The sequence below is a fragment of the Ursus maritimus genome, unplaced genomic scaffold, assembly GCF_017311325.1.
Source record: "Ursus maritimus isolate PB19 unplaced genomic scaffold, ASM1731132v1 scaffold_31, whole genome shotgun sequence".
NCBI classification, from domain to species: Eukaryota; Metazoa; Chordata; class Mammalia; order Carnivora; family Ursidae; genus Ursus; species Ursus maritimus.
In genome coordinates this window covers 13627771-13652536 of record NW_024425675.1, presented here as the reverse complement: position 1 = coordinate 13652536, position 24766 = coordinate 13627771, and the positions used below count along the sequence as shown (strand labels likewise).

The window sequence follows — 24766 nt, the reverse complement described above, 5'->3', positions numbered from 1 at the left end:
TATATATATGTGCCTCTTCCTGACAGAACAGTATTTTTATATAATAATAGCTAGGTATTTAGAATTATGCTTCTCAGACTTTTTGTAGTTATGCTTGTAATATTTGGAGCAACTAATAATTCTAATCCAAAAGGTATATGAAAAACTTATATTCAGAGTTGTTTCTGGGTGTGTCATATTTGATAGACCAAATATATTTTTTTAAGGATTATATTTATTTTATTTGAGAGAGAGAGAGAGAGATCACAGGGAGAAGAGAAGCAGACTCCCTGCTGAGCAAGGAGCCTGATGCAGGGCTCTTCCCAGGTCCCTGAGATTGTGACCTGAGCCGAAGGCAGACACTTAACTGACTGAGCCACCCAGGTGCCCCAAGATCAAAAATATTTAATTCATATTGCAGTAATAGACAATCCGATTTTCTACCCAGATTAGTCCTAAAGAAACTATGGAGAGATAACAAATCAGTGTAATGAACATATAAAAGACAGTAGGAAGATAATAGTAAGTTGAAACAAAGAAAATATTTAAAAGAAACAAGTAGAAATTTTAGGTTTGGAAAAGTGTAATTGTCAAAGAACACAGTAGATGGGATAAATAACAGTGGATACAGTGAGGAACAAAATAATTAATGGGTTTTATACATATTTAAAATACAAACGATATGATATGGAGGATAGAAGTAGACTCCAGATAATAGGAGCCCCAGAAAGGGAGAGAGAGAGAAATGGAGAGGAGGAAATAATCTGAAGAAATAATGGAGATAAACTTCTTTAAAAAAAGATGAGCAATCCTAGATTGAAATGGCCGAAGAAAAAGAGTGAAGGAACAATCCTCATCTAGACCCATTATAGGGGACATTTTAAAATATCAAAGACAGGGAAAGAATTCTAAAACATGGTCTAGTAAGATGAAGTCCTTCTTGGAGAGAGATCTACAAGGACTATACAGAAGTAAGTTCAGTTCTAAGGAGGTGGTACAACATATAAAAAGGTTAGATTTAACAGAGGTAATTATCATAGCAAAAAAAAATGGGAAGTGGTGGAAATATAAAGATTACAGTCCTATTTCTTGCAGCATCTCCTGGATTCAGATATCACATGATATTTAGGTAACTTACCTTGCAACTTGGAAATATATCTGTGGTACATTTTCCCTGACGCCAAACCCAGAACAACAAATTATATAATGCATAAAATAATATATACATGGTTCAAAGGATTATCAATTTCTTATATTCTGTTTTCATGGTGCTCAGATTCTGTTGGAAGAGTCAGAAATATAAATGAATAATTGCAGAATAAAACGTTAGACAAATTATCATAGTGGTTATGTTAAAATAATAGGTTTGAGAGTAGTTTTTTTCCTTGTCTTCATTTTTTAAAATTGATTGTGGTCATTACTTACATGTTTTTATTTAAATCGTAGAAAACCTTTAATGAAGAATGGCAAATTATTTTAATAGCTGCCACACCTAATAAGATTATATTCTTCATTTTAATTGGCAATTTTTTCCTACTAAACCTTCCTTTTAATTTCCTTAAGAAACGGGGGAAAAATCATTGTGTAATGAACTTAATGATGTTTGTCATTTAGGCTTAAGATTGATATTTTAGGTAAGTCTCATTTCTTCTTAGTTGAAATACTCTCCTTCATTAACCTGACTACCCATATTTCTATATCTCATCTGAGCTAAGCGTTTCTAGAGAAAAAAAATTCACACCATGTACACATTCGTATCATTATAGAGTTGTGATACTAGCCTTGACTGACATTTAAATTGCTTGGCAATGTTAATATACATCTCTAAGAAACTCTCTTACTTTTCGTCATGATTTTGTTGTTGTTGTTGTTGTTGTTTTAACTCTGACGCCTGTGAAAATTTCATCTTTTTATCACCCACTTCTGCAAACCTACTTGATTTGTATCCTCTTTTCTTTCTCCCCAGTCCTGCTTGCAATGCAGGGCTAGTTTTTACTTGTACTGTGGATCTCACCCTTCTCTGCCCTCTCAGAGACCTTGTCATTTTAGTTGCCTTCTCCTCTCACCATCACTTTTCTTTGCCCGTCTACATCTAAACATGCTCTAGTGTTCTTGAAAAAGCACAAAAGAACCCAAACCTTCCTTTAATCCCACGTTCCTATTCATGTACCTGCCGCTCAAACTCTTCTGCCTCCATTCATTTGAGATGTTCTCTTTGTTTTGGGTGATAGATCTAGATGTGACTTTTATTCTTCTTAGGACCTCTTTGCTTCCTGATTGAGAGAGTTCAAGTCTTTCATCAATTCTGGACACAACTGAAGCCATTATATTTAAAAATACTGATTTTTCCTATTCTTTCTGTTCCTCAGTAATTTTTGTTGGACATATTTGGACTTTCTTCTGTCCTTCATGTCCCCCATTTCTTAATTTCTCTGTGTTGTATCTGGATAATTTCTTTGATCTTTTTGTGTTCACTCATCATTTCTTTAGCTCTATTAATTTATCGTTTTACCTGCCTAATAAGGAAAGATTTTTAGTGAACGTGTTTTTCAATTTTTGGAGTTCTTTGTGGTCCTTTCTGAAATAGACGTGGTCTGGTTTTGTTTTTCTTCTTCTTTCTTGTTTTTAAGAACGTGTAGCCCTTTTCTTATATCTAAAAATATTTTTATTTTGAAACAGTCTTAAACTTACAGGTATGGTATAGAGAACTGTATTTGCCCAAACCATTTGAGACTGAGTTGCAGATAGAGTGCCGTTATCAGCCCTGAACACTTAAATAGTCTTTACAAAGACATTTTTTCCTATAAAATCACAGTACGATGATCAAAAATAGGAAATTAACATCACCATGTTGCTACCCTATACTCTTCAGATGCTGTTCAAATTTTGACGGTTGTATCGAAATTTTATAGGCTAGTTATTTTTGGATTTGGTTCTTTTTTTTTTCTTCCATTATTAGAGTCATGTTATGTTTTCTTGGAGCAGGTTATCATACACACGATCTTTCCATTGCATGTATCAGTCAGATGGCACATAATCAGGCATTTGTAATGAAAAGGCTTTCTTTTCCCCTTTATAATTAGTATGTATATTGTGGAATTAACTGTGAGACTATGTGAATATCCCATTCCTCATGTGACTTTTAGTTTGTATCAGTATGGACTTACAGATCTGTGTGGGTTATGATCTGTTTATTGTGATGCTTCACTTGTTCACAGGTTAGCTAGTGGGAGCCCATTTAAGCTGGTGCTGTGTCCTTCTGACATATCCCTGTTATTCTTTGAACACTCCCTTATTTTCCGGCATTACAAGTATGTTAGTTTTCTATTGCTGCCATAACAAATTACCACAAAATTAGCAGCTTAAGAGCACTCAAATTTATTTGCACACAGTCAGAAGTCTGGTTGGGTTAGCTGGTTTCTCTGCTTAGAGTCTTACAAAGCTAAAATCAAGGTGTTGGCTCCCTGGGCTCTTACTGTTAGGAGACTCTGGGATTAGTTCACTTCCAAGCTCTTTTAGATTGTTGGCAGAACTCAGTTTATTCCTTGCAGTTGCAGGACTAAGGTCATCGTTTCCTTCCTGGCTGACAGCCGAGAGGGCCTCCCTTAGCTCCTTGAGGTTTCTACCGCATCCTTTCACACGTCCCTACGTCTCAGAGCTAGCAAAGGTGAGGTGAATCCTTTGCACACTTAGAGTCTCTGTGACTTCCCCTTCTGTTGGATCTCTCTTGTTTTCTCATCTGTTACATCTCTCACTGACTCTTGCCCTTCGTCTTTTGTTTTTATGGGGTCATGTGATTACACCAGCCCTGCCTACATAATCCAAGATATTCCACCTATTTTAAGGTCAGCCAATCAGTACCTTAATTCAATCTGCCAGGTTTCTTCACAGTAGTACCTTGATTAGTGTTTGAATAATCAGGAAGGGAATTTTGGGCTGCAGGTGGACGTCACTTGAATTCTGTCTACCACAGCAGGATATGCCAGGTTCCTCTTTTTTATATAGACTCTTGTTTCTTTCTTATGCTTTGGATTCCTCTGCTTAGGTCCTTAATTATTTAAAATATTTATCTCATAGTCTTTATTTGCTCTATTTTCTTAAGGTTCTTGGAGGACAGTCATATAATAATGTTTGTGTCTACTAATTTGTGATGAAGGGGATCGTTTTCTTCTCTGTTTTCTAATTTTGGATTTTGAACTCATTTTATAGCCTGGGTTAAGGATATATCCCTTTGGAGAAATTTTGTGTTTGCTTCTGTTGTGTACTCAAGTGACAGTACCACCTGGCCCCTTCTTAATTTAATGTTTGGGATTTATCAGACAGGCACATATGTAAATTCAAACCCAAAACCTATTTGAAGGCAAGGCTGTGGCTGTAAATTCTAAGGGCAGACTTTTCATCCCCTATCAGACCTCAAATCTAATGGCACAGACTTCCTTGTCCTTTCCCTGTGCTGTGATTTTTATGTTTTGTGTTTGTAGGGTTTTGGTGGGGGGTGCAGGGCCAAGGGCTGGCCTTTCCCCAAAAATGTAGCTCTTAGAAAGTCTATATAAACAAGGTCTTACCAGTTTTAATTTTTCATGCACTGGAGGCTCAAGGTCTCCTCTCTTTTCCTTGTGGACATTAGAGCCAAAGCTCTTAGGTTACTGGCACAGGTTGGCTCCTCTAGGGCAACCTGTTAAAGCTTTTTTCCTGTATATTCTTAAGGATTTCCCTTACTGTCTTAGGGGCTCAACTATTCATTTTTAGGTCTTATTAATTAAGAGGGAGGTTTTTAGGTTGCCTGATTGGCCTCATTGCCAGAAATAGAAATTCTCCTATTGATTTATTTTTCAAACCACTTTATACTGGCTCTGCAACTACTGCTGTACTGAGTTCAGAAATAGTTTTCACATTGCCAAATCTAGTGGATGGTTTTCAGTTGTTATCCTAGATGACATCTTAGCATATTTGTTTTTGTTGAGGACTTACAGCTACTAGAAACTCCTTTCCTTTCCTTTCCCCCTGTCACTTACTTCCAAGTCCCATCCTGTCTTGTCCTTTCCTGTCCTTTCCCTTACCTCTTCTCTTCTAGCATTATACTTAACTTGGTTGTCTTGTTGTTTTGACCATTTCTTATTAGTTTTCTTTTGGCTTCTCCTTTATCCTAATTTAGTGTTGAAATTGCTTGGGGCTCAGTCCTGAGCCTCTGCTTTTCTCACTCCAAAGTTCTCACCAAATTTAAGTTTTAAAATCTTTTGTCCAGACTATTGGAGTAGCTACTTAAATTATCTCCCTGATTCCATTCTACCATTGTCTTTCAGGGCGTTGTTCACATTGTATCCAAAATGATCTTCTAAAAATACAGTTCTGATCATGCCACTGTCTTGGTTAAAACGCTTTAATGGCCTTCTATTAGGATGAAGTTGAAAAGTCCTTTATGACCTGCAAGGTTCTCCATGAGCTGGCTCTTGGGCTGATTTCTAGCTTCATCTTAAGCATTTTATTTCTTTGCTTATTATACTACACTGGCTGTATCAGTTAGGGTTCATTGTATGTAAGCCTCAGAAAAATGGATTCTGTCAAATTTAAGCAAAAAAGGAGTCTATTGGATATGTTCAGTTATTTTAGCGAATTAAAGGAAAAACCCCATTCTAGACCTCTGGGAGGAGAGAAATAGGGTAGGCTCAAGGAAGGGTTAGGTAAACAAGAATTAATAAAATCCTAATATTACTACCATTAGACTAACAGGTCTGACCATTATTTCCCCTTGTGTGTATGCCTTCAAGATGTAAATTCCCAGGAGAGACCATTTCAGCTTGGGTCACATGTTTATCCCTGAGCTGAGAGTGTATGTAATGTAGGAGGGGTATTTTCCTGATAGAAAATAAGATGTTATTTGGACACAAAATGGGAAAGAATTCCAGGCAGGTAAAAACAACAGAAATGGGTCTCTCTTCCTTTTAGTTTACGTGTTACTTCTTCACAGAGGTGTATTCTGCTGATCTTAGTTAAGCTACCCTTATATTCAGCACAGTCTTCACTTTAGATGAAGTGGATCCTTCACTTTAAGAACCATAAATGCAAGGATGATACCTATTTTCTTTTTTGTAGTATCTTCATCTAACATTTTATCTGGGTATAGTCGGCATAAATATTTGTAGAGTATTGTAAAACAGAGTCAACTATGCAGTGATTATGTCAAAATAACATTAAACATTAATAACATTTTAAAAGATTTTATAATCAAATAGGAAAACATGCTAAGTATAAAAGGATTAAAATTTTTTAATACATAGGCAGTTATATAAAGCTAAACAAAACCATCAACTATACACCAAAAATTTTGAGGGTACATAAAAATGTCAGCAGTGTTTATGGATGATTTTTTCCCCTACTTTTCCATCTATTTAAGATTTTTAATAGCATGTATTATTTTTATAGGTAAAGTCAAAAGAAACAATACAGAATTGTTCATATCTCTGTAAAAATAGAGCAGCCTAAGTAATGATTAAAGCTTGCCTAAAGAGATTTAGGGACATCTATATTCCATCAAGATAGCCAAGAGTCTTAGGAGAGAAAGCTTAACTTTTTCTAAATTTTATTTACCCTCTCTAAATAATGTGTTAATCATATAGAGACATATTGTACAATCTAGAAAGGGAAAGCCAAAATAATCCTGTTATTTATTAGTCACCAAAGGAAAAGGAAATTAAGGCAACATTAACAATGGAATCTTTCTATTGTTGAATATATTATTCTGTTTCCTTCTTTTAACATTAGTAGATATTCCTCCTTTATATTTTATAATATAGTTACTATTTATCAAATGCTTAATATGTGGTAGACAGTATACTAATAACATTAGTATATGCTTTACATGTATTAGTTAATCCTTGCACCAGCCCTGTGAAATCATTGGTTCCATCCTCCCTTTGCATGAGAGAATAGGATTTGGATTTTTAACTACTTTCACACCATATTAACCTCCAGAAAAGAATATTCAGTCTTAGGAGGTGGGTTAGGGATAACTTAACAAGTTTAGTCATTTACTAGGTTAAATATTTCTCAAGACTATCCATTCATTTACTGTGGCTCAATGCTGAGCAAACAACTTGACGCAGGCAGTTTGAAATTGGGAAGCGGGAACTGTGGTTGGTGACCACTAACATTTATGTCGTTGGTCGTGTATACTTCTGTCTAGTGTATTGTTTTTAATGGAATTGCCTTGGCAAACTAATAAAAGCTTAGATGTTGGGGCGCCTGGTTGGCTCAGTCGTTAAGCGTCTGCCTTCGGCTCAGGGCGTGATCCCGGAATTCTGGGATCGAGCCCCACGTCAGGTTCTTCCACTGGGAGCCTGCTTCTTCCTCTCCCACTCCCCCTGCTTGTGTTCCCTCTCTCACTGGCTGTCTCTGTCTGTGTCAAATAAATAAATAAAGTCTTTAAAAAATAAATAAAAGCTTAGATGTCAGCAGTGTTTTCTTGGCTCTGCCTACTCTATTCTGTTCTTCCTAATATCACCATTTGTCTCCATGTTTCCACATCCAGTGGGCATTTTCATTCTGTGTCTTAGTCTTTAGCATCATTTGATATGCCGTGTCTTTCTTTAGATTCTTTTCTCTGCTTCATTGACATTTTTGCTCCCATGGTTTTCTTCTTACCTCACTAATCTCAGTTTTCTTTGCAGAGTCCTCTTCCACATTAACGATCCTTGAAATGTTGGGGGTCTTCAGGACTTAGTCCTACACTGACATTTTTCTCTTTTACTCTTTCTGTTCCAGTTTTCACCATCTTAGTAAATGGCACTTCTAATCACTATGCAATTCATTCATAATATTTTCTTTATCTACCAGATATAGCTTATCATCAAGTTGGGTGCCTCTGACTTCTAGATGTACTTCAGATCCACCTTTTCCATATCATGACTGCCTTGTCCTGAGGGACATAAATCTTTCACCTAGATTGTGGACTAGCCTAGGCTTCCACTCTTCCTCTTTTCAATTCATTTACCACATAGCAGTTAGAGGGATGATCTTCTAAAAAACCGTCATGCTAATATTTGCCTTTGGTGTCTTTCCATTGATCTTAGTATAATTTCTACACACCTCTTCATGGCTTGCAAAGTCTGTTCCTTCCCTTCTCTACAGTTTGTTCTCCCATTCTCTCCACTATGCTTTACCCATATTACCTATTTTTTCTTTACTATTCCATTGTTTTTTGAACAAGCTTTTCTACTTTACTCTGTTCACTTAACACCTACCTGTCTAAACTTTAGGTCTTAAGTATCGTTTTTTCAGACGGATATTTTCTGCTTCCTGATATGTCACTCATGGTGCTCTTTGTCTTCGATTGTAGCACTTGTCACAGTTTATACTTATGTGTTTGTTTTCATGTTTGCCTCCCTAATTAGCTTGTGAATTCTTGGAGAGCAGAGAACTTGTCTGTCTTGTTCCCCACTTTATTCCCTCCTCCTAGCATAGTGTCTGTCTTCTAGTAGACACACAGTAAATATCAGATGGATGGATGGATGCATGAATCAGTACATCATTGTCACCCTCTGTATCATTCTATATCTTTGTTTCTATCCTCTATCCTGAACAGATGAATTTCAGGGTTTTTCCTAGAGTTTATGCATTGCAGCATTCACTTGTATTTAATTCAATGAATGTCACCTTGATTTGGATTAAGGTAACATATAACTTGTGGAAATGGAAATAAGAGTAAGTTAAATAGAAAGCAGGTACAGAACAATCTAAGGTGGATTATTTACCTTTTGAATAAAGATCTAGAGGTCTTAGTAAACTAGTTTCTCATTGCTATACCAATCATACTCTGAGGTATGATGGAGTTTAGGAGAGTCAGTGATCGTCGTCTTCAAAAAAGATTTGGATATTTATACTGCCCTGCCTTGATAGGAAAAGAAGCTTTTATTTGTTCTATTTATGGTAGTAACCTGAGTACCAGACACAGTTTCAAAGTGTGATCACCACATTGCACATTTAGCTGTGCAGTTTCCTGTTCATGCTCTAATGCAATATAAAAACAGATTTAAGTTTAGAGATAGGAGTTCCTCATTCACCGCAGTGTTTTGCTTCTCAGTATTATACTTTTATATATATTATTACATGTGGCAATGGTATATTCAGTTTTGGAAGAGTATTAGGGACATTAGAGGACCTAATAATCATAATACTACACATTCCTGACTTAAAGATAAAATTTTAACTAGAGCAGTAACTCTGAAGTAGCTATGGCTACCATTATGGAAACTTACTGTGTTATTAGGCGGTGCTAGAGCCTCTACGTGGATGTTCTCAAAGAAGAGCCTTTAAGGCAGCTATTACTTGCTTTTATAGAGAAGAACAATATGGAGGCTCAGAAAGCTTAAGTAATTTGATTACGATCACATTGTTGGGAGAGCCAGGATTTTTGCCTCAGTTAAAAACTTGTGCTGGTTTTTTTTCCCCGCCAGCATGCTGTCTCCAGTTAACTTTTAGTTTTAAGAGTTGGAGATTCCATGTATGCTTTCCACCACTAAAAAATTAGATGATTAGCATTCTACCTTTTAAGGTACTTTGCTGCAAAAGCTGAGATCAGGTGTTGCTCTTTGGAACTCCTCTACCCCAGTCTCTTCCTCTGAACTTCAGTTGTCCTTTGTGTCACATGTCCTTATGGTACCAGTATTTCCCCCCTGTGTCACGGTGGCTTGTGGAATACTTACTAGCTCTGCTATGAGACTGTTCTTTGAAGGCAGAATTCCTTTCTGTACTTCGTTATCTTCAGTGCCTTTTTTATAATAAGACCCTCAATAAATATTTATTGAATGAAATACAAAGTAATGAACTTTTGAAAAAATTTACTTTTCTCAGGTATATGTCTGTCCTTTGGGATATAAGGTTTATAAATACTTGCTTCATTTATGTGCTGTCTCTTTTTTGTCCTTCACAGCCAAACGTCTTAAAAGAGTCCATCTTACCAAGATTCATTGTCTCATTTAGTGACTCCTCTTTTGTGGCCTGACCTTAAATGACCAGTGGAATTATTTGACCTAGTCCTTTGAAATTTTCTAAGTGGTTTCTAAGATTCTCTTAAGTTTTCTTATTTTGTTCTTTGTGGTCTATCTTTGTCTTTAAGTGGTAACGTTCTGTAGGGTTCTGTCTTTAGTCCTTTTGGTCATGCTGAAAACTTTCCCTGGGTGATCTCTTTTTACCATTCCTTGGCTTTGACTAACTTCTGCATCAGGAGTTGTAAATCACGTACGGACAGGGGCCAGAGAGGTAATATAAATGAGGGAAGGGGTAAAGAATAAGGAACGACAGGACTCTGGTGGATTAAAGAATCTGTGCTGTGGCCAAAGTGCCCCCAGATTGTTACTATTTCGGAATATAGTGTCCAGTATTGACAGAGCTTCAGTTTTTCAGGAGAAATTAGAATTCAGTTTTCAGTGTGAAGTTTTGGGGCATCTGGGTGGCTCAGTCAGTTAATCGTCCGACTCTTGATCTCAGGGTCATGAGATCAAGCCCCGCATTGGGCTCCCCACTCAGCGTGCTCAGCGGGGAGTCTGCTTGAGATTTTCTCTGTCTCTCCCTCTTCTCCTCCCCCAACTCTTGCACATGTGAGCTCTCCACTCAAAGAAATAAATCTTTAGAAAATACTTCTAATTAATTTTTTTTTAAATGAGAAGTTTCAGTGTTTCTAAATATGAACTAATTTAAGATTTCAAACACAGGGCAGGCCAACAGAAAGCCTTTTTGAGTTTTCATGTTTACTCAATGCTAACTTTACTATTCTTCTGACACCTGGATTTGTATCCACACCTGATTTTTCTGCTGAGCTTCAGGCTGGTCCTGTCCTGTTCTAGACTGTACAGGACTTCTGTGTTCCAGAGGCATCTCAGAGACTGTGATGATTAACCTGAACTTCACACTTGTGTTAAGAAGTGGTTTCAGTAGCTGTCAGTGTGAATCCTGATTCCACCATCTACTAGGTCACTAAGCAAATTATTTCTTTAAACTTCTGTTTGCTCTTGTGTGAAATGGGAGTAATGTTTACCTCATTGGCCTATTACGCCAGCACATATATTTACAGGCACCAGTGTGGTAACTATCCTACATAGAGTAACCAAATACTAGATGCTCCCAGTTGCCATTCCTGCTTCAGTGAGCGGTATCACCACTCCCACTTCCTGGTACTTAAGAGCCATCCTTGACTCTTCTTTCTTATTTATTCTTCAGGTTCTGTTAGGTACCAGTCCTATGAACTTTGCTTTTAGAATATCTCTTGACTCCCTATTACTTTAGTTTAATCTCTGTTTTTGCTCATTAGTATTATTGTAGCAACCCTTCAACAACTTTCTCAGTCTCTAAAAAGCCCCTCCCCAATTTAGTCTCAGCCTGTCTTGCTTAAACTTCTGTCTGATCACACCAAGCTTCTGTTTACAATCCTTCAATAGCTTCCAGTTGTCTCTAAATTTTTAACATTTTGGCTTTTAATGTTCTTGATCTTATTCCTGCTTATTTTTTAGCCTCATTTCTTGTGTAAGCTACAGATGGTACTTACATGTTCTTATATTTCTTCCTTAAACCACCCTTCACCTCAGTTCTACAGCTCCTTTAGAAATTAGCTTTAAAAGCATCCATCTCTTCCAGTAAGTTTTTTGACCCTCATCCTCTCACTCCAGGTCTGGGTTAGATACCCGTTTTTATGTGCTCGGAGCCCCTAAGGATGTCTCTATCATAGCACTCTTCACAGTCTTTTGTAATAGTCTTTTTTTTCCCACTAAGCTTCTTGAAGGCGGAGACCACATATCTTGAATGGCTTTGTATCTCCAGGGCTTAGAATAATGTCTGGCAAACAGTGAGCTCTCAGATGTTTGCGGAATGGATGCATTTGTTGAATGAATAAATTATCTTTTTTTTTCTGGAGAAATTGTAGATATAAAAAGGATCCTAGGACCCTCGATTATAGTTGTAAGGCCTTTAAAAATGTCCCAATTCCTTTATTTCCCTTGTTTGAAGATTATGGGTGATTTTATATGTTATGAATCAATAACACTTATGTTGTTAAGAACAAAGTAAATTGTACTATTAATATAAATAATTGTTGCCTTCAAGGGCTATGGTCCCTCAAATTTTTTTATTTTTATTTTTTATTGCAACCCACTTAGAAAAAACCCATTTTTTTCTTGCTTTCCTCTTGTTACAGTGTCGAGTTCTTAGGATCTCATTGTCTCCCACCCTCCCAGGAGCCTTGGTTTATATCAAGATTTCTCAGCTTCCGCACTGTTAACACTATGAGCCAGATAATTCTTAGTTGTGAGGAGCTGTCATGTGCATTGTAAGATGGTTAGATCATCCCAGGCCTCTACTACCATATGTCAGTAGCGCCCCCTAGTTTTGACTACTAAAAATGTCTTCAGACAGCGTCACATGTCTCTGTGGAGCACACTTATCCCTGACCGAGAACCCTGCTGTTCTGTAGATTTCCATCTCTCACTTTGATCCTCAAAGAGCGTCTCCTCTGTGGAGCATAGGAGCACGATCTCCCGTCTTTACAAAACACAACAACCCACAGGTTTTTGTGTTTTTTTAGGGGGGGTAACTCCTCATTCCTCTTTACTTTTATTCATCATCTCTCGCCTTCCTCTTCCCATCCACTTTTCAGAGTGAATTAGTTCACTCTCGTCTCCCTTTCTTCCTGGCTTATAACTCCATGTTGCCTCTGAAAATACTTCCAAACCTTCCATCTTCTTTTCCTAAGTTCCTGGAAGTGAATGTTACCCCCACCTAGTAGTTCACGTTGTCATTGTCTCTTAATCCTCTGCCCCCCTCCACCCCTACCCCACTCACCCCCCCCATTCAGTCATAAAGTCTGTTCATTCTACCTCTGGAATATCTCTAAATCCACTTACTGGTCTTTGAATCTCAAGTCTAGTTCTGTTCCGTTTTATTTTTTATATTGTAACCTGGGTGACCTTTCTGAAACATAGTCTCTTCCCATTTCAGACCTTCTTAATCAGCCCTTCTGGGGCTCTAGTATCTGCATTTTGAAAAGCTTACCAGGTGATTTTTATGCAACTCTAATTGCTTCATTCTCCCATTTAAGAAATATTTCTTTGCTTTTAGGAATTCTTAAAGAGCCCTTACTGTTATTTTTACAAGGCACTTCTTGATGTGGTCCCAGTCTATTGGCAAAGCCATTTTTGTTACAAAAAATTACTTTGGTTCTTTTAAACAAGTGTTTTGTGACAGGTCAGTATTTAGTCATTTAGTTATTGAAACATTATTTATGACCACCAATAAAATTTATCATTGAAAGGAGGGATCAGGAAGAAATGTGGGTATTCTAACTTAATGATTAATATTGTGTGTCTGTGACAGATTTGATGGCTAAGTTATAAAATATTTAAATAATTTTTTTTCTTGCAGGTATTTATAACAGCAATGATGTAGCAGTATCATTTCCAAATGTAGTATCTGGCTCAGGATCTAGTACTCCTGTCTCCAGTTCTCATTTACCTCAGCAGTCTTCTGGGCACTTGCAACAAGCGGGAGCTCTCTCCCCCTCAGCGGCGTCATCTGCAGCCCCTGCTGTTGCTACAACTCAGGTAAATCGTTGTAGTGCTACGAAGTAACCTATAGGTGGATTTGTCATTTTTGAAATAGAGTTTGATTGGAGAAGAAAGAAATCAAACAGGGCTTCCTATAGGAATTTATAAAATATCCCCATTTGTTGTGACATGTTAGTGGAAATAATAGACATTTTTACATGATATTCATGAGAGAGGACAAAGGAATACATTGTCATTAACTGATTATTTTCAGTGTCTGAGTTTCTAATTTTGTCCTAATGATGTAAACTAGTAATTTGGTGCGAACTTCTCTTTTTTTTAAAAAGTAGGACTTAGTGGGGCGATTCATTGGCTCAGTCGGTAGAGCATGCAACTCTTGATGTCAGGGTTGTGGGTTCGAGCCCCAAGTTGGATATAGATATTACTTAAAAATAAAATCTTTAAAAGTAAAAAAGAAGTAAGGCTTAGAAAATATGATCCAATTTTGGACTTTTATGGTTTTAAATATTCCTTTTATAATTTTAAAAATCGTAGAAATAATATATGATTATCTGCTATCTAAATTTTCGAAAACAGGTATAAGAGAGTAAAGGGATAAAGAGTGATTGATCCCTTAAAGTACTGTAGTGTTTTCCTCCTAGTGGGAGAGAAAGGATGTACATAAATATTGTAAATAAGTGATTTATGTTGGGGATTGTGCATTTATCCCTTTCCTTCTTGCATTATACAAATAGGACAATAAATAGGCAAAGCTGCACACACACACACACACACACACACACACACACACACTTTGCCAAAGGTAATAATTTAAAATTCCTTAAGTGTATATTTTTTTATTTGTTTAGAATTCTTTATCATTTTACTTTAATTTTATCCAGAGCTCTAGTAATAAGTCTCTTAGTGTTTGGAGAAATTTTTTAAGATTTTATTTATTTATTTATTTATTTATTTTATTTATTTGAGAGAGAGAGCGCGCGTGCGCACGCAAGTGGGGGGAGGGAGAGAGACAGGCAAACTCTGCACTGAGTGCAGAGCCTGTCGTGGGGCTCGATCTCACGACCCATGAGATCATGACCTGAGCTGAACTCCAGAGTCCGGACACTTAACTGACTTAACCACTCAGGTGCCTCAGGAGAAATTTTAACAAAGACGAATTTCTAATTACAAACAATTAGCTAAGTAGGTTGTTTATAAGTTGCTGTAAACTTATACTTTATGTTTGTGTTCATAATTTTCATTGTACAGGCCTTTAGAATATATACATACTTTTTAATATTTTCTGTAAGCTGTACATCAAAGCACAGCATTAGTTATTTTTAAAGTATGTAACGGTGCAGTGCGAGCAGTCACCATTATGATTAGATTAGGTCAGGTATTGGAATAAACAACAGACAGTTCGGCACAGAAAACCAATGGCATGATTAGTGGTATAGTGTTGGAAAATGAAAGTTAACTATGTGGTGAACCTCTCAACCCGAATAAGGGGAGTTTGACTAATTTAGGAGAGTTTTTTGTAGCTCATTTCACTATCCTTGGTGAGGTAGCCAGCGTACCAGGGGTGTGGGGTTAGAGAGGGTGAAAGGATAAATGAGAGAATGGTTCTTGTAAATAGTTTCATCTCTTTTAATTAAGTGTAGCCATATGCTGTTGATAGCTTTCTATCCTTGGACAGAGTCTCACATGAACATTTTCAGTGTGCATTTTTCTTTTCTTTCTTTATAAAAGTCTGTTTTAATTACTCTCTGGTTAATTCCAGGCTGAATTAAGCAAAAATCTCATTTCTTCTCATTCATTATGTTTGTGGTTTTGGGGGTTGGCATTAGGGAGGTAGATGGGGGAAGTGGTGGTAAAGAGAAATTTATAGCTAGAGGGAAAATTCCACTTAACATATGACTCAACTGAAGAACAAAGAAATCATAGTTGCAAGTAATCCAGGATTCAGTCCAATTAAAATCCTTACTGTTTATCCTCTTTCCATGTTTCAGTAAGATGGGTCTCTTATAAATATGATCATCTAGTTAGACTCAAATGCTGCATGCTGAGACAACTGCATCTATGATTCTGTCTAGCAGTAAATGCTTTCTGCCTTCCAGCTGAAGCTTATTTAGCCTGGCTTATCTGGTGCTGCTGTAGCAACCATCAGTCTCCAGGCAACTGAGGCACATTGACCTCTCAGTTGAACTGAGTGCAGAACTACTTCAATTTAGCTGCCTGAGACAATAGTATTGGTATTGAATGTGCAAAATGTGAATTTTCTAGGCAATGTGTGAGGGAAACGATACAAAAATATTTAGAATAAATTGAATGTTTAGATAGGATTCTTAAAATTGTGATGTACTTTGTAATTGAATCTTCTCTTCACAATGACAAGTTTATTTCTGTTTAACTTTCACATAGGCCCCGTTTGTTTTCAAATTGAACAAGTCATTGTGCTTAGGTAATCAAATGGTAGTCTCTTATTTAGGGTTTCTTTATAGGTAGTTGATGAACAATGCTATAAGTGGGTTAATTAAAATTACCAATATTTAAAATGTTATTATAGAAGTATTGTTACAATTTTTAAGAAAACCATCACACCAGCAAGCAAATATTTTAAAAAATATAAATCAGAGAATGGGAATGTTAAATTTGAATGACGTTTTGACCCCTTAATTTCCCCCAAAAAACTTAATGAAAGTAGTAGTTTTTAGTGACTGGCTTGGTGCCCCCAGGATGAAAATCCAGAGGTCATTCTTGATCTTTCTGGCCTTGGATTTTTAAGTAAGATAGACAGGCCTCTTGTTTGGCTTATTTGCTGTCTTAAGAATTGTTCCCTCAAAAGTGGTCAGGGAGGTAAGATCAGGAAGAGCTTAGTAGAAATTAAAAACTGAGAACAGAATTGTGCTTTTAATGGAGGAAAAAGGAGACACTTGTAAAATGGTAGGGAAAAAATAGCAGCCCTAATTTGAGAAAAAACTTTTAAAAATGTTTGATAACCTAGTTTTATATTCTTCAGTGTTAAATCCTTTTGTTTTATTTGATATATTTGTTTTTAGAGTAATTATTCTTTCGCAGATAACAGCAATATAGTTAATAGTTTCTTAATATTATTAGAAGGTAGAACTATTGTCCATGTGATTTTTTTTTAAATGATGTGCTCTGCCCTTGTGTCATGAGTAGAGGTATAAATTAGTTTCTGTAGGTGTGTCGTTAATTTTTCATTTTGCCTTTCAAATTCCACTCCGTCTCCTAGTTCTGCATTCATTCTGTTTGTCTTTTGGGAAAATTCAGATGCTTTTGTTTGAAGGATGATTCCCTTAATAGAAGAATTTAAAACTGAATGTGATGAAAAATGGTTGTATTACATTATTTTCTGCATTCTGGATTTTGCCTTTGGGCACAGTCCTCATGTGGATTTTCTGGTTCCTTGTTTACTCTGTGTTACTATTATAAAAAATAAATTTAAAAATAATTTAAATGAAGGAACTTTTAAGGTTTATTTATGTGATATTTAGTAATTGCAGATGTTTAAGTATTTTTAATGTACAGTTAATGACTAATGTTTTGCACATTTCTGTGAGCTTTGAATACTTCGTTTTGCAATATGATAACTTCAGTCAGCTTTGAATACTTCAGTCAGCTTTGAATACTTCGTTTTGCAATATGATAACTTTGGGGTGTGTGTGTGTGTGTGTAGGGAGTTGTCTTAGCTGTAGTAGTCCTCTGTTTCCTTTCATATGATGTCTGCACTTCCATTCTGTTTGTGAAAATGGTTCAGTTTCGCAGGCAGATAGACTTGACTTCAGAGGATCTCTGACTTGATTGGTCAGAATGAAAGTTTCTTTTATATTTTAAATAATTTCATAATGACTTGTAATTTTAAGGACGTTAACATTCTGAGCAAAATAACTTTGTATAAATGCTTTGTAATGTCACTTATTGTTGGCTGATCAAAAGGTTAAGTAACTATGCAACATCACATTTCTAGTAAGTAAGTGGTGGAACTAAGTTTGGAAGGAAGGCAGTCTGACTCCAGAGTCTGATCTCTGGTTTACTAATCATTACCATAAAACTGGATTTCCCAATGATGTGCCTCTGTGTCAAGACGTATCTCTTTGAAAAACATTGTTAGGAATTTCACTGTGTCCATTTGTGTGACACAATGCCAAATAGCAGAAATTTGAGTCAGAAATCTTGGATTCCAGCAGCTTTGCTACTCACTAGTGTGACTATGGGTAGGTCTTTTTAATTTTGTCAATTTTTTTCGTACGTAAAATCAAATACTTTAAATACCTGTCCTACCTGCTATGAGGACTGATATGTTATGAAGATCAAATGAGAATAAATACTTTGTAGACCATAAAGTACTCTGGATTTAATGGTTATTATGGTATTACAATTATTATAGGACTCTTAGTTTCAGCTGATACAGAAACAGCCTGTTTACCGGTGAGATAAATTGTACAGAAACACTTGTTACTAAAAAGAGTATTAAAATTTTTTCTGTTAAAATATATAATTCCATGTTAACATAGATTTGTGAATTTTAGCCATTTTAGGTTCAGCTGTTGACTGAGGTCTTTCCAGTTCTTAAATTATTTCAATAGCTGCTTTGGTCCTGGGGGACTTAATTTTTTCTGCAAAAGATGGGTGATATATTGATTAGGTATTAACCAATTAGGAAACCTGCTTAGAATTGGATGGTTATTCTGTACAGTCCTGTTGTCCAATCATGAGTGTTCAGCGATGGTTTAACAACAATTTAATCCCTCCCACTACTTTATAGAAACTCAATTGTGGGGCATTTCAGCATTAGCCTAAACAATGGTTTTGAATACGTTAAGCTCCTAACAATTAGGGAGCAGTTTGGGGCATTGAATAATGTGGAATGATGCAATTGAACCTGACAGCTTTAACAGTCAGCCTACTCATGGGACCTGAAAGTTGTTCACACTTGGTTTCATCTCTCATCACACACTGAGTATTAAAGCCTTACTGGTGGGAGCTGACACAGAATGGGGTCTGTTATCAGAATATGTTTCATAGTGCAAAGTTTGGATTGAGTTGGAGAATATATGAAACTTTGCATTGTTCTCTGATTTTTCCTGGAAACTTTTCTAGTCAAATTGTGTTTGCAAATTGAAAAAATATATAAATTATCATTAAAATATTTGAATCCCTACATTATATTGGCAGTATTGCTATGTTCTTATAGACTACATAGATTAAAATATAATTGCATAATGAGACATTTATACTATCTAGTTTTTCTTAAGGAAATAGGTTTTAATCTTTGAAATATAGCTGTGTTAATATCAAAATATAATCAATAAATGATATTCTCTGACGATGTTGATGGAAAATATGGAAGTCATAATAGCATATGAAAATAATTTTTAAAATAAGCTAAAATTTAAGTACTTACCATGTGGCAAGAATTCTTTATAAGCCCTATATACTAGCTCAGTTAATTCTCTCAGTATTCTTATGAGGTAGGTGCTATTATTAGTTCCATTTTTACCCATGGAAATTGAAGGCAAAGAGGGTTAGCACCTTGCCCAAGGTGAGAAAGCTTGATTTGTGGCAGATACAGTGATGATGAAAAGTTTTTTCTTCTAAGATTGTATATGAAATCGAAAATTTAAAAGTAATATTCAGTTTAGTGAGTCTGACAAGATTTTGGATGAATGTATTTTTAAATCACGTCAGGGTTGGGACGCTTGAAGAAACAGCTCTCCTGTGTTTTAGAGCTTGTTTGACTTCAGTGTTTATTGACAGGTTAATTGTGCATTTAAAAAATGCTTGCTATAACCCCTTCCTTCTGATGGAGGGTAAGAAGTTTCCTATACACTTCTTTTTTTTTTTTTTTTTAAGATTTTATTTATTTATTCGACAGAGATAGAGACAGCCAGCGAGAGAGGGAACACAACCTGGGGGAGTGGGAGAGGAAGGCAGGCTCATAGCAGAAGAGCCTGATGTGGGGCTCGATCCCATAACGCTGGGATCATGCCCTGAGCTGAAGGCAGATGCTTAACCACTGTGCCACCCAGGCGCCCCCCTCTACACTTCTAGATGATGTATTGCTGTGATACTTACAGAGGTGAAGTTTTTATAGGTTATGTTCTCTCAATCTTAATTTTTTTTGTTTATTCTTTATTATTCTGCCTTTACCAACATTAGGGAGAAAAAACCCTAAAGGAAAACATCCGGTTTTAAGTCTGATATTCAAATAACTGAGAGGCTTTAGCCTGACTCTTTTCTCCTCCACAACTAACTCTTTCAGAAGGGGCCAAGTGCCTAGGAATTTGGTAAGGTTACTTTACAACTAGAGTTCTTTTAAAAACTTCTCTATGGTCATAAGCAGACATTTGGAATATAGGAGTGAACTGTTATCAACAGGGGAAATTTCAAGCTGAAATGTCATTTTAATCTTGTTAATATATTTTTTAAAAAAGATTTATTTATTTATTTATTTGACAGAGATAGAGACAGCCAGCGAGAGAGGGAACACAAGTAGGGGGAGTGGGAGAGGAAGAAGCAGGCTCCTAGCAGAGGAGCCTGATGTGGGGCTCGATCCCATAACGCTGGGATCATGCCCTGAGCTGAAGGCAGATGCTTAACCGCTGTGCCACCCAGGCGCCCCCTAATCTTGTTAATATTTTAATATGGTCTGTGAATCTACTTAGGAAACACTAAATTTCTTTGATTTGCTTTGAATTTGAATACTGCCATGGTAGAGACCTGCATTATCTTCCTAGATGTTTTAGCATAATAACTTATTCTAAGTTTGCTTAGGATTGTTTGACTCAGGCACCTAAACGTATTATTTTTCCAAAGTGGCTTAAATTTACCTCAATAATTATTCAATTTATTCTTACTCTACTTGCCTTTGGGTCCATCTTGTAAAATAATTGTACTTCTCTTAGTGAGGCTTTTACTAAAGTAACATCTTGAGTAGAAGTGGTCCCTTTCAATTATTAATCTTGAGAAGGAAACAAAAAAGTCTAAGATATGTATTGGAAGTTAAAGCAGAAGTTTATTATGGCAATATGAACTTATAATATTTATTACATGTTTTTATCTTGATCTAACACCTGTCTTCACATGTTGAGTAGATGATATTTCAGTGGGACACTATGAAGTCAAGTAACCAGTTTGTTTTAGAACCTTTTTTTTTTTTTAAGATTTTATTTTTATTTATTTGATAGAGAGAGTACTAGCAGGGAGAGACAGAGGGAGAAGCAGACTCCCAGTTGAGCAGGGAGCCCGATTCGGGGCCGATCCCAGGACCCTGAGATCATGACCTGAGCCGAAGTCAGCTGCTTAACCGACTGAGCCACCCAGGCACCCCATAATAATTTTTTTGTTTGTTTTAACTTCTTATTTTAAATTAATTATAGATGTATATAGAAAAGTTGCAAAAGTAGAGTTCCCATATATCATGATATCTTTGACTCAGCTTCCCCAGAGTTAACAATTCATACTTACAGTGCCAGTAGATTCAAGGAGGATCTCTGCTCCTGAGTTAGCCATTCTCCTTACCTGGGCAAGATAAAATTAAAGTGTCCTAAGGTAGGTACTTCTTTCCAAAAAGAATTGCCAGTTTTTTATACCAGGTCTTCTGAAGCAGGCTTATGGTGTATTAATAATTGGCTTTCAATGCACTTTGAAACATTCATTTCCAAAGTATGCTGTGGAAGAAGTGTGTATGTTTCCTTTATTCCAGATTTCTCTTACAGTGAAAGCTTTCAATGCCCTTTATGCTTCTTAACCAGTGTTTCTTTATTTACATGGATTTCCTTCTATCCCCCAGAATCTTAGTGCTTTCACTTATTAAAAATAGAAATTTTTGAGTCTACAAGATGTCTGACGTTATGTGTATGCTTTCCTCAAGAAGTCACAGCCCCCACCCCCCGCCCTGCTTACCCTTCTTCATTGCTACTAAGTTTTTCACTAAACCGATGGGGTTTCTTGGCCCTGAGTTGGCAACAGAGTTATCATGGGTTCCCAACATTAACCCTTCTAAACATCATTGCAGAAGTATTGGCTAAGCAGTGTCAGACATTTGTGGATTCTTTAGTAACTCATGTTACCACTTAAAATGATATTATTAATGATTTGAGTTTTATTTTTTAAATTTTTTAATTTTATTGTTTTTTTATAATAATATTTTTTATTATATTGTTAGTCACCATACAGTACATCCCTGATTTTTGATGTAAAGTTCCATGATTCATTAGTTGCGTATAACACCCAGTGCACCATGCAATACGTGCCCTCCTTACTACCCATCACCAGCCTATCCCATTCCCCCACCCCCAATGATTTGAGTTTTAATGTAGAGTGGTTTAGATGTTTTAACACACCACAAAATGCTACCTGATAAAATTAATAACTTTTAATCTCTTTCCAAAGTTTCTGGTTTCAATAAATGCAATAATTTTTAAAAAAACAAACTACCAGATAATTTTTACTCATTCAGGGAATTTGGGGAATTGGTCATTTAGGATAAGGAAGAATGTATTCCCATTTTAGGTTTTTATTTTATTATTAATTTTACTTTTGCTTGCCACCTTTATAAAATACAGACTTTCCTTTGTTTGGAATTATGCTAACTATTTATCTTCTTCCTGATGGTGGTCATTATGCAGATCAGTTACCGTGCAGTACTGCTTTGCGTTGTGATCTTGTAGTATGGGAGCCAATGTGTGATAGAGTAACTAAGATAATTTGAAGACTGCATCAAAAAATGTGAAGCTAATAAGGATAAATATAAAGCCCTTGCAGAAAGAGCCCTTCCTGAAAAAAAGTGTTTTTCTGAGGAGTAGGATTTTTGATTCTTACCAAGAGACTAAGGCATCCCATAAAACTGATAATTGGAACTGAAAAAGTGGTCCAACTGGTATAATATTAGTTATGTTTCAACCCTTATAGATGACTGCATGAAAAAGGGGAGGCAGAAGGCTAAGATACAGATGCCGAGGCATTTAGATGTCCATGTTCCGTGAGCACCACTTTAGCAGCACTCTGGAATATGCTGTCAGTCTTGCTCATATTTTTCTCTTTCTTCTTCTACTGTTAGCTGTTGATTACTGCTGCCAACAAATGTCTCAAGAACTGACTTTTCTTCCTCTTTCTAATTAATTTTCTACTTCTCATCTTTTATATGCTTATTTAGATCTTTTTAGAATTATATCTAGAATAACAGCAAATTGATTCTGCAAAGGATATTTTTTAAGTACATGGTACCTGAGATGTTTACACATGGGACTGGTAACATCTGGTCTTTCTGTTTGTCTGTTTGGTGATTTTTCTTACCCTAAGTTATTTTAGGAGTAGCCAAGATTTCCAGGTAGTTGACTTCTGGAGATGTAGAAAAATCTTAAGTATATTTCCATTTATGAACTTTGTATTTTAGTATGCTGTACTACTAAATACATGGTAAGTGTCTGGTATGATCTTGAGGTTAAAATTACGCCTTACCTTTTCCTGAGGGCTAATTGATCATTAAAGAAGACTTTACAGTACAAACTTATTGACTTTCTATAACATCTTTAATAAGAGGAAAAATGAAACCGAAAATTGACGAATTAAACTTAGACATGAAAGAATGAGCTAGAAAATATACCCTTTGAGACATGGAAAACAAGGACAGGATTCTACATCACAGACTATTTCTGTGAATTGTAAAGTCCAATTTTCATGCCCAGTAAGTTGGCTAGAGGCCATATATAATGTCAGGGTCTGAGTCTTTCCAGAAACACAGTTTATTTTCTGTAATATTTCCTCGTTATAACCACTGTGTTATGTTGGTCTCCTGTGTGCAGTTGTGCATGTTAGAGTGTTCCCCATCTTTTGTTTTGCTCTTATTCAACTTCTTTATATTAGAAGTGCTTCAGTCCTTTGACATTATTTTCCAAAATTCTGTTCTGAAATAACTATATAATGATTTCATTTTTATAAAGCTTAAGTTTGATTTCATTCATGAAAAGGAATATGAAGTCCACTTAAAAAATTTGTGGTTCTGTTAAATCTGAAAAGTATTTCAGGCAAATACTAGTAATAGCCTTCTTTGAGTAACAGTATTTTGTGTACAAGAGATTTGCTCCCAAAATGCCACATTTTAAGGTTATAATATTCTTAGAAAGTGGGAGAAAGTATTCACATCAAAGAAGGCATTTTTATTACATTGGATTACGCAAGACTTTGGCCAGCCTCCTTAGCTTCATCTGTTTAAGGGTTCATTTTCGCTTGTTTGGCACCAGTCCCAGTAGAGGCCTTCAGAATTGTGGTTAGCAACATGAATGAATTACAAACTTTGGACCAGCTCTCCAGTTAGTGGAGCTGGCTTCCTGCCAAAAAGACAGTGCCTTATATGGGGTCAGGGCAAAGCTGTGATTCGTTGAGCTCTGCATTGTATAGAAAACATACTTGTGATGCCTGTTTGCTTTCTTTTAAAATAAAAACAAAACAAAACAGAAAAAGCAGCAGGCTTCCAAGTCTATCAAAATAGGAAGTAACAGAATAGTGTGCAGGTTTTACTAATGACAGAGTTAAGCAATGGAAATATAGCTCTGTATAGTTAAAATACTAAAAGTAGAAATTGGACCTTTTGACCTCCTTCGCCAGCCTGTGATGTAAGAGATGAAGCATTTGTTAGACATCTGTTGTCTACCTGTCCTTATTTTGTAAATGGTTTAATAAGATTAAATAATTAGTCATATGTTCACATGGTTACCATGCCATTGGGTTTTGTTAGTGACTAGATACTTTGAAATTAAAGCAAGAATAACCTTATGCCAGTCTTAATTTTTCAAATTTGGAATTCTGTAACTTTTCAAAAATTGAAATGTTGGAATGGTAAAACAAGTAAAAATGAAATTTGCTCTTCAGAAAGTCAGGAATGTTTGCTTATATTCTTAGGTTGGACAAAATAGTTACTAGGTCTTTTAGGAGGAAAAATATGAAGATATTTTCAATTACATTCGTTTATCTTGGTCATTCTTTCCATTTAGGCAAATACCCTCTCTGGATCTTCGCTTAGTCAAGCACCATCTCATGTGTATGGCAGTAGATTAAATCCAAGCTCATCAATGGCAGCTCTCATAGTTCAGTCTGAAAATAATCAAACAGGTAAGTTTTCAGCAAATTTTAAATTCTCCCCCAGTGTAATTCCCCCACCCCCATTGGCTCATTTTCTTGGAAAAGTCTAAAGGTGTGGTTCATATAGGGTTGTGCCTCCCCCCCCCCCCCCG

At 36.1% G+C, this 24766-nt stretch overlaps 1 protein-coding gene across 12 annotated transcripts in view; it reads left to right on the top strand.

Moving 5' to 3' along the window:
• MLLT10 (MLLT10 histone lysine methyltransferase DOT1L cofactor) overlaps positions 1 to 24766 on the top strand; it is a 245007-nt gene that overhangs the window by 201972 nt on the left and 18269 nt on the right. For all 12 annotated transcript variants that reach the window (XM_040645343.1, XM_040645342.1, XM_040645341.1 and 9 more), the window contains 2 exons: positions 13387 to 13565; positions 24527 to 24644. In XM_040645343.1, coding sequence (XP_040501277.1) covers positions 13387 to 13565; positions 24527 to 24644 — 297 coding nt within the window. The remainder of the gene's footprint in view (positions 1 to 13386; positions 13566 to 24526; positions 24645 to 24766) is intronic.